Source organism: Corvus hawaiiensis, chromosome 2 (assembly GCF_020740725.1).
Source record: "Corvus hawaiiensis isolate bCorHaw1 chromosome 2, bCorHaw1.pri.cur, whole genome shotgun sequence".
NCBI lineage: Eukaryota > Metazoa > Chordata > Aves > Passeriformes > Corvidae > Corvus > Corvus hawaiiensis.
The window spans coordinates 28,475,787-28,486,443 of NC_063214.1; the positions used below are offsets into that span (position 1 = coordinate 28,475,787).

Consider the following 10,657-nt stretch of genomic DNA (forward strand, 5'->3'; position numbering starts at 1 on the left):
CCTCCTACTCTTCGAATTTTTAAGTACTTGTGCAACTAGACTAATGATGCTTATAGGTCCTTATTTCCACTGTCATCCAAATAAATACTAATTAAAGTCAGTATGGAAACTGGTGGTTTTGTTGAAAATCAACTGGAATTTTGTATGACTAACTTCAAGAGAGCTGGGGTTTGGCTGAGGGAGAAGACTCAAAGCCTAACTCACAGACTACCTACCCAGTAGTGAACCCAGCTGGATTAGTGTGTCTGTTAGAATTCATCTCCAAAACCTCTGAAGACCCATGAAACTCATAATTCTATGGTCTCACATAGAGACAGGAGCCATCCAAATAGGTGCTCCCAGCTGTGCTGCTGGACAGGTTTCGTGATACTGCTGGCTGCACCTTCTTTAAAGTGCCTTTAAGCAACTTGGATAAAGCGTAGGGCAAGGTCACAGTGATTTAGGCATCTGTGTTCCCCGCTCTTCTCCTGTGGCTGTAAGGACAGGATAAACTGTAGTGTAAAAACACAATGGCTGAAGTGTCTGCTAACAGCTGTTGAGTGTCTCATGTTCATAGAGAGGACAAATAGTGACATGCATCTTTATCCTTTTTATCTGAGAAAAGCAAACCTACATTCTGACTCATGCTCTAACAAGCGGCATTACCAGCACAGCTGGAGAAGACTGCAGGCAATCATCTAGTTCACTAAGAGCAAACACTTAATAGATTATTTTTCACATAAATCTGTCAAAACCTGTATGGGTAGGTAGCCATCCTTTATCCTCAGAACTCACAAAATTCACTGAAAATCATGAGATGCCATGTAAATCTATTCAGAGGTTCCTTTTACTTGCTTTTGAACTTGTAGGTTTACCCTTTAACCACACGCTTTCCTTGCACACACTGGAAGGGAAACAAAGATTGCTTTAAAAGGAAAGCTGAAGGGTTTTGAGGATATAACCACCTATTAGCATCACACATAGTCAGTCCACTCAGGGAACAGACATGATCACACATGCCAATTTAGGTGCTTCAAAACCAGGTTTCTTATTTACTCAGTTATTTAAGTCAGGTCTGTGATTTGCTTCATCAGTCATAAACCCTGGTACTGTGTGGGAGCAAATGCGTGTCAAGAACTGAAGTACTTTCTGCATTCATGATTCATATTTTGATTTAATGTGTTATGACACAAGTTAGCAATGTCTGTATTACCTGCCAGGCCTCTATGGTGGATAGCTGCCAATGAGCTGCCCAAAAAACTTATAACAGTGCCTACTGTTCTTGTCTTTTTTCTTTTGATACAAGAATTTTTCTCTAGGTTTACAGATGACAATTGCCTGCACTGTATTTCTAACACTGCACATGAGCTGGCAAAAATTACTGACCTGTGGTGAGTCAATTCAACAGAGAAATATTTCTTTCCCTCTCTCCTTCACCACCCACTGAACCCTCCACAATATTATGCGATGGAGCAAAAGGCACTTACAACTGAAGTGGAAAAATTTTAAACCTAACCACTATTAAGAGGTCCTCAGAAGAAGGATGGAGTTTATATGAACAAAGGACATTTTTGCAAATACAGTTAATCAGATTCATGACTATTTTGGATGAAGCATTGCTTCTCAATAGATAGTAAAGTATTGCATGTCATGTGCATGTATGTTGATTTTATACAATAGATCTTTATTTTTCTGGAGTATCAAAGTACTATTTGGAAAAACAGGTAACTCCAAATAAAGTTATCAATTTCTCCCTCCAGCAAAATCTACCAGTTATTTTTAGAAAATAAGACTTCTATCAAGTAAACCTTATTACTAGAATACGAAAAGCTCATTTGGAATCTAAAAATCACAAGCTTTTTCCTGACCAAAAAAGACTTAATTAGTTACTTGAATTGCTAAAATAATTGTATGTAGCTCCAACTCTTTTTGACACCCCAAAAGAAGAAATAGGAGACTTCCCATTTTCATGCTGAGCAAAGCAGCTCAGAAATAAGGGAGACCTAAAAGGCCGAATTAGCCAACAGCCACAGTGGCAGTTTAACTGACAAAAGGCAGCATCAAACTAAGGACAAAACAGCCTGTGGCCATTAACAAGGTTTGATTTATGTGGCTTTCCTTCCTTAAAAAAAAAAAACAAAACACAACAAAAAACCAACAAAACTTTGGATTTAATTGACCGTAATTGTAAACAGATTAGTCCTGCAAGTCACACAGCCACGTTGGCTGTTTTGCAGTTCTGTGCTCTCCAAGTATCAAAGCCGACCTGAGCACGGCATTTTGAAGCCGCTGCTGAAGGGAAGGTTACCTGGGAGGGTCCGTGCTCCACTCCAAAGGGAGCAGTCCTTCACTGGCAGGACTTTTAACATCAGGCACCCCAGGGAAATGCAAGAGACAATGAGGCCTTTGGAAAGAAGGGAAAATGTTACAATCAGGAAAAAAATAACAATCTTGAAGTATTTTTTCTAAGCAGGGAACTTAATCCACTTGTTTTCAAACACTGGGTCACTCACACATTTTCCCTCATATCTGAAGTTTTTGTCTCTCAAGTGAACTGAGAATAAAACAGCCCCAAAACCAACATCTGAACCCATTTAACAAGGATGCTACTGTAAACCTGGAGATAGGAGGCTGTGAATATAAACGTGAATATAAACAGTCTGTGCTCTTCACTGACATGTATAGCAGCAGTACTTGTAAATATTTATTCTGCTATAATTTTCAGTAATCAGTGCAGCTCGGGGTCGTTAGCAAATGTTCTTTAAACCATTTCCAGCTATGCTCCCGGCATGGCAGCGAGCAAGTTGATGCATCTCCTACGACACACGGGCAGTACCTGGTGCTGTGGTGCACATCTGAAGGCCGCCAAGTTATGGCACTGGGAAACTTTTAATAAAGCAGTTTCACCACAGCTACTGTCCAAACAGTTAGCTTGGACTTGTGCTGCAATTTTCTAGGTTTTTGAATAGCAAACCGAGAAACTCCTTAAGAAACATTTCACGAAGAAACACTTTGAGAGGTTACCTAGTCGCATATCACCCCCAAATCTAAACATAAATCTGCAGCACGGGATCATCTAATTCGGCACACCCTTTCTCACCCCCAAAAATTGCATCTACAACGCACAGCATGGTCACTACACACCCAGACGAAAGGAGCCCCCACCCCTCTGGTGAGCACCCAGGTAAGAGAGCAAACACATGCGAAAAACTTTCTGTGTATTACGGAAACAACATTCAAACCTTCCCCACCCAACTCCGGCCCAGCTGCAGCCTCTCAACCCCAATTCGGCCCATGCCGAAACACACTTCCCCTTCCACGGGGTCAGGCGGCCAGCAGGGAGCAATTTACCTGTCCCAGCCGCACCAAAGAGTGGGATTATGGCTGTAAACCTTGTCCTCCCTTCCTCCAGCCACTCCTGCCCGACTCCCGCCTCCCCGAGCATCCCCTGCTGGGCTGGGGACCCCTCGTCCTTGCCAGGCAGCTGCCGTCGCCCGAGCGTGCCCGCGCTCCCTGCGCGGCCGGGAGGATGCGGGGAATGAGGGGACCGGCGGCATCGCGTGCGAAGCGGCGGCGGCGGCGGGGCCGCTCTGAGTCAGCGCTCGCCTGCGGCCGGGAGCGCGGGCGGGGAGCGAAAGGGAGCGGGCGCTGACTGATCCCGGCCGCCCTCCCGGCACGCAAGGCTCGCCCTGTGCCGCCCGCCGGGCCCCTCTGCAGGCGAGCGCTGCCCCGCAGCCGCCCGCTGCACGCTTGTGCCTTTTTTCCTTACTAGCTTCACGTAGCCATGCGCACACAAGCACCCCGTTGGTGATTTTGGCGTTTACTTTTAAAATCGGGAAAAGCCTCTTTGCTAAAAGTCCGAAGTCACAAGTGGGAAGGGCAGAGCCATCAGAACGATGGCCGTGTCAGCTCTGCGTCCTAGTGCGCGTCCAGCATCTCCGCCTGCTCCCTCCCCTCGCTGTGCCTGCCCGCACAGCCCTCACCAGAGGACAAAACCTGCGGTACCCTGAGATGCAATGTCTGCGTGGGTGTAGGCTTGAGTACCAGCCGTAGGTTTCAAATATTTTACACGACTTTTCCCAGTCCTTGTCTTCTCAAACCTCCTACACTGGGCTTTCTGCCGCTGAAGGACTTGGGCTGTTTTTCGACAAGGGCAGCAACCGGTGCTCGAAGCAGCACAGAGCCCGAGGCGTGCGTTCCCTTAGCATTAATTAGTGAATTTTCCAAGTGTTAAAAGAGGTGAGGGGAGCTAGGAAGTGTAAAAGCCATCAACACTCTGAGCCACGGAAAATGGTGTAAAGTATCCACGATCATAAATACTTTTCAAGAAAGGGTGTTTTTTGCAGAAATCAGGAACACCCGAGGGATTATCCACCCACCTCAGAAACAACAGAAACCTGATATTTCTTAAGATTTCATTTTAATGGACTCAGTTGAACCAGTTACACCACAAGCTTTTCAAAAGCTGCGAGCTGAATGACGATTACTCACAAAGAAAGTTTCTGTGACATGAATCTCACTGAAATGAATGCTTCACTTACAAAGCCTCTCCAAGAATCTTGAAGCACTCAGTGAACTGCAACAAACATCACTTGGGAACTGATTTCTGTACATGTTTTAAAATGAAATTACAGATCAACCTGTTTATTCCAACTGAAAACTGAGAGTAGATATGAAATATTTTAACATTGAGATATAAAATATATGGCCCTCTCATTATGTGTCCCATGAATTAGCCCCAGGGTCCTTTTTGGGATAAAAAGCTTTTATTCCCCCTACCCAATCCCAGCCTGAATGCTGTCTCAGCTGCTAATTTCTGTCTTAAAGGATGCCAGTAACATCAGGGGCAGAAGTGGCAGTGGAAGGTTGTCTACTTTGCTCTTCATAGGTTGCCCAACCACGTTGTAGATTGTACAAGAGATTAACTACCTGGAAGGTTTTCTGCTTACTTTTTTCAAGCATAAAAATGTACAGATAACTAACTACATGATCAGGAGATTGAGTACAAACAAACACAGAGAGCTACGGTCTGATTCTATTTTGCCCGTCTGCTAAAATCAGACATCAAACTGCTAATCAGGATTCATCTGGCTTGGATTTTCTGGAGGTTACATTGCAAAGAAGCAAAAGGCTATAATGAAGTGCACATAATAAAATGTCAACTTTGTTAAGTTTTAGCACAGAATTCATGCCAGCTACTGTGCTGGTCCAGCTGTGCAGTGATGCAATACAGAAATGCCACTGGGTTGCATTAGTGAAGTCACACAACAGGATCAAAATGCAATACAAGGACCCCTATACTTTCCAAACTTTTTCCTACTCTTTTTGGCCATGCATACAAGTAGATTGAAAAGGCTGAAGCACCGATTTCCAGGACTCCAAATTCTTAAGACCACCTTCAGGCTCTTTCATATGACTCATGACTTTCCCTCTTTCAGAAAGAAATACTTTAGAAATGCCAGAAGAACAAGCTCTATTCTGAGAAAATTCAGAACTCTGAATTATTCCCTGGGATAAGAGGGAATTTAAGTTGCAGGGCTTCTCCTTTTAAGTGTTATGTTTTGGGCGGGGGGGGGGGGGGGGGAAGTTTGAACAGACACATGCAAAAACAAGCAGGAAGAAAATCATCCCTGTAGCAAAAGAGCTAAAGGTCCTGGCTTTTTCATGTGGTAAATGTTCTTATCAGCCAAAACTTCTGCTTTCCCTAATCTCTTCCTAAATACCGGTGCATTTACATAATACATACGCATGTGCGTTCACTGTGGCCGGGAAAGCACAGACCGTCTAAGGAAAACAAGCAGCAATGAATAAACCTGCAAAACAGCTCTGCAGAAGTGGTGAAGCCACCGGAGATGGAAAAACTTGCTGCTCTGCATGGGGACACTGATTTCATTGTGATTGCACATGGTGACAAGGAGCTGCTGGGACAAAGAAATTGGAAAATGAGGGGGAGTTTATTCCAGGCAAGTGGTCAAGTGTGAGCTTATAGCTGATCCGACTGATAATTAAAGAAAAAAAACAAAACAACAAAATAACGGACTTGCTTTAGCCTCTGCCAATCTCCCACTGTGATTTCAGAAAAATTGCCTACTTGCTTCTGCTTGCTTAATGGGAAAGTAGATGGATTTCTTTGTCCACTGTGGGCATCTGAGCTGATAGAGTTACACAGGACTGATGAAGACCTGCCAGGTCTTCACACACAGTGCTGGGCATAAGTGCCCCTTTCATAAACTGGTCAAGATAGTGAGAAATTTTCCACTCATTTCTGCTTTGGAAAAGCTCATTCAGTAGCCTCTCTGGCTGGCCAATGAAACACGCTTCCAAAGTCCTGCTCAGGTTGATGGACAGTTCAATTTACTGGCATTTGTGTTCCAAATTATCTGAATCTCCAGACATGTGGTACAGGTGCACCTACTTGCTTCCTACCTAACCAAGCAGCATGATCAGTTGCACAATCAATTGCGGCTACTCTGAAAGGTGCTCAGGTAGTGCCTCCTCCACCCAAGAACAACCTCAGTTTAGCTAAAAGCACCTGAACACTCAGGGTTTATTAGCATTGCAAAAACTTTTTGTGAGTCACAGCTACATTCTCAGCAGAGTGGGATGCTAAGGGGAGTGGGATTCTGTAGCAGTGAGTACAAACAAGAAACTTAAGGAAGTGTAACAACCAACATTTTTTTTTTATTAGAGGAGCAATGGCCAAGCCATTCAGGAGGAATTAATTTTCAAGATTTGGCTACAGAAGAGCTCTACAATCTCTACATTGCCTTCCCCATGCCCAGCCGCTTGATTTTTTTCCAGGGAGGCTTCAGCAGATGCCTTCCGCAGACGCCTTCCATCTTTTGGTCTCTGAAGGTGGGTTCCCTCTAGTGGCATTAAGAGGAGCATCGATTCTGTCTTATTGACGGATCTTGGTCCGTAGGAGGGGCAGGGGGAAAGAGGACACTGCAGGGTGTTACACACATCAGGAAACACTGACTTGTCTTCAGTTGGCTAATAGCCTAGGACTCTTGTGTACCACAGGTTCTTTATTTTTTCAATCAGCTGTTCGAACATTATACTGACTCTAGCTGCTTCTTTGGCGATTCTCTGTCTGCAGGAGACAACAGAGTATGTGGTAAGATACACAAGTATGCGAGGGTAAACCCCATCTGCTGTAGTTATCACACTGCCTGTCGCTGGGAGTGCAGAGCTCCTCGGCAGTCCTAGAGGGGCTTTCCTCAGAAGACAGGAATAGGCAGTATGTGTGTGCCACGAGTTACATCAAACTGTCTCTAGGGTGATCGTGCTTTTCCTTTTGTGAGGAAACTCATTCCCCTTCCTTGAGCAAGATATATGCACAGTTAGAGCCAGTTCTATGGTTTGCATCAAGTGATCCTGGCACACTGAGTACTCAGCCCCTCACAGCACTGCATCACCCTTCCAGACAGCTGATCCCCCACCAGCCAGCGGCCTCCTCCCTCACTACCCATGGATAAAGAGCAGTACCAGCTATCCCTGAGAACATTGTCATGTACACTGTGCCTCTCTGGGAAGAGCTTGTGCTTTCGCAGGAGACCGTACCATCTCACCCCACTTTCCAGCACCTTGTTTCCTTGGTACATCAGGCTTTGGTTGCTGATTAATTTCCCCTTGGATCTCCCCATATAGATACTTGATTAATCTATTCTTTCTCCCACACCTCCCTCTCCCTTTCACACATGGCTATGGAGTGTTACTACAGAGCAGCTTTCCATACCTGGCCGCAACAACTGATGGACTCTGGACAGTATCCAGCAAGAACTGACTGATTTTAGGGGACACCTTGTTCACAGCTTCATAGAAGTAAGATGCAATAGCCTCAGGGATGGCCAGCAAGTCACGACGGTCTTTCTCAAAGATGGACTTTGACTGCACTTCTGAGAAAAAAAGGCAAACCCCCATGAGGCTTCTCATGTCACTTGTGTCTCTGCCATCTTCCCAGAAGCACAGGGAAAGAGATTTGAAATTCTGAGATTCAGAACCTCTCCCAGAATTTGCTCTAGCAGCATCCAGCAGCACCTCTTCACCCAGTCATGGGTATCTAAGTCATAGACCATTCATGGCAGAGTATTTGCACCAAGTATGGGCAGTTTTCATGCCAGGTCTCCACTGATTTGTTCCATGCTGCCAAGCACTGTGTAGTCATGATTTTCAACTAAATTATTTGGCTTCAGTCCTACTTCACAGTACATGAGAACCTGTAGAAGCTGAGCTTTGTCTCAGGCAAACAGCAAAGCTTTCCAGACTTACCGGGGAGAGTGGTGCTAAGGAGCAGGATCAGAGCTATCACCAATGCCCTGGATTGCAGCATGGTTTGCAGTACCAGTTCTGCTCTCTACACAGAGAGACCTGTGGGAATCAGCATACAATGTTTGGGGTTGTTTGTTGGGTAAACACCAGATTTTTGCAACAAACCTAACCAATAAATGAAGACAAGAACAGAAAGATCATGGTGCATTTCCTCTGAAGATGTGAGGAAAAGGCAGTATAAAAATGAAGGTGTCCTTTGATTTGTATAATCACAAATATCCACAATAATAACTTCAAGATCTCAAAGCAATATGGACAGTTAAAGCTGGTTCTTTTATATAAGAGCTAAAATCCCTTGTTTCAGCACATGAGCAAACCAGTAAAACTGCCAGAAGTCAGAGTAGGTTTCCTCCATGCATAAGTACAATTGAAAAATTTATAAGGTGGGATTTTTTTGTTTTGGTAAACTGCTGTAAAGATCATTGTGCTAGTGAGTACATCACATACAATGATCATCTTAGTGACTCAGTGATCAGAGTACTTTGTCTTGCTTTAGTTGAGCAAAATCCCAACTAGCTAACTAGGTTCCCTTGCCTTTTTTCACTTTGGAATTAATGCAGCAGACAGTAGCCCAAGCAGAACAAGTTCCCAAAAGTGAGTGAGTGCAAAATTTAGCTTCATCTGACTTCCTTTATTTTTGTCTTTTAAAAAACTCAGAATTGGAGAATTGAAAGTTTGCTACTTGGTACACTGAAAATACGACCTTACACCTAAACAAGCTTTTCAAACATGCTGCACTTAAAAAGGTGTTTAGAAATTAAAATTGGTTTATGCCCCCAATTAGAGGGATGCATCACTCAGAGCAACATGAAGAAAACCTTGAACATAGGAATTGCAATGGCAAAATAGGCTAAAAGTCTATTATATGTGAATGCTTTGCTAAATCCCGTAGCAGGTGGTTACAAGTCAATGTTTCTTCTTATCCCACAGTAAGGAGATCTCCATCCATTTTTATTTCCTTCTGTGCACAGATTACCTCCAAAAGCTATCACCCAGTTCACTAGATGTTTGCACAGTTGCTCCTTTATCACCCTTCCTTGATTTTTAATCCCAGAGCCAGTTTCTCTCCATGTTCACAAAAGGCATAAATTTGCTTCCCAGGAGCATGAACAGATGCTCTTACCCCCTTTAGAACCAGTAGTCCCGGTGGAGAAGGCACCTGGGAAAAGGTTATGTATCTCCCAACACAAAGTCTGCAATTCCTACCATGGGCTTTACCCTCCTATGAGTGTCTTATGGAGCATCCATGACTCAGCTTCAGACCAGGTCACCCCAGGTACTCCCACCCTCCTCCATTTCAGCACCATTCCTGGCCATGGAGCGTGAGAAGGGCTCACACTTTGGTTTGCAGTAGGAGATGGGGCAAAACAGAAGATGACCTCCACTCACTTGTCTATGGTCTAGACAGACCAGTCACGAAGTCCATGCCACCCAGAACAGAGAGTTCAGCTCTTACCTGTCCTGCTTTCTCTCTTTCTCAGGCCAAAGCTGAGGTAGGTGCACATCTGAGACCCCAGCATTTATGCAGAGCTAATATAGTGGTAGCAAGGGGTCAAAGGTCCTGCTTTGTTTCCCCATTTGCTCTTTTGCAAGCACATCCAGCTCAGTGGGACAAGCAAGAAGCTGTGGAGGACTCTGGACCTGTTACTGAGATTTGGTAATGGAGGGTCAGTCTGACCCGAGCCCAAGAGATGTGGAAGGCAGCTTCTGGGTCACTGAGCCCCCTACTTTTGCAGGCAACCATGTCACAGAGGCCCCTTTCATAAGCGGACCAAATTCCACATTAATAGTAGCTAGAGCTGGGCTGAATTTTGCTCCTGCTCCTACTCCTCCTGTGCCCTAACCCACTGCTCTGGCAGTTGGCACTTACCTGCTGCTGTTACACCCGCTGGCATTTCCCCCTCCACTTACAGCAAATGCATTAACCAGATGGTGCACAGAGCTGTGCACCCCTCTCACACTTCTTTCCCTGTGACCAAGTCTTTTTGCACAGGCTGAATAGATGAGAATACACCTGAGACAGCTGTCAAAACTTACCAGGAGGAACATCCAGCTAAGGGATCCCCAGCCCAGGAAACACATAGAGCAGTTGGAGCGGGTCCAGAGGGGCATGAAAAATGATCATGGGGCTGGAACACCTCTCCTGTGGGGAAAGGCTGAAAGAACTGGGGCTGTTCAGCCTGGAGAGAAGGCTCCAGGGAGATCTTATTGCAGCTCTTCAGTACTTTAAAGGGTTCTTATAAGAAACACAAAGACTCTACCAAGGCTTGTATTGACAGGAGAAAGGGAAACAGGTTTAAATTGAAAGATTTAGATTGGATGCAAGGAAGAACTCTTTACTGTGAGG

At 44.8% G+C, this 10,657-nt stretch overlaps 1 protein-coding gene across 1 annotated transcript; it reads right to left on the reverse strand.

The window, feature by feature from the left end:
* Window positions 1-6,972: 6,972 nt before the first annotated feature.
* On the reverse strand, window positions 6,973-8,311 carry LOC125318217 (apovitellenin-1-like). The gene is made up of 3 exons (XM_048288791.1): window positions 8,251-8,311; window positions 7,718-7,877; window positions 6,973-7,072 (listed from the first exon to the last, which is right to left on the reverse strand). Exons 1-3 carry the CDS (start codon window positions 8,309-8,311, stop codon window positions 6,973-6,975), a joined length of 321 nt encoding a protein of 106 aa, XP_048144748.1.
* Between the last annotated feature and the right edge of the window lie 2,346 nt (window positions 8,312-10,657).

Excerpts from the sequence above, each read along its gene's own strand:
- LOC125318217 (XM_048288791.1), bottom strand. The coding sequence starts at position 8,311 with ATGCTGCAATCCAGGGCATTGGTGATAGCTCTGATCCTGCTCCTTAGC. Across the intron at positions 7,878-8,250 it reads CCTTAGCACCACTCTCCCCG|AAGTGCAGTCAAAGTCCATC; the intron begins GTAAGTCTGGAA and ends TTTTTTTCTCAG. Across the intron at positions 7,073-7,717 it reads CCATCAGTTGTTGCGGCCAG|ACAGAGAATCGCCAAAGAAG; the intron begins GTATGGAAAGCT and ends TGTCTCCTGCAG.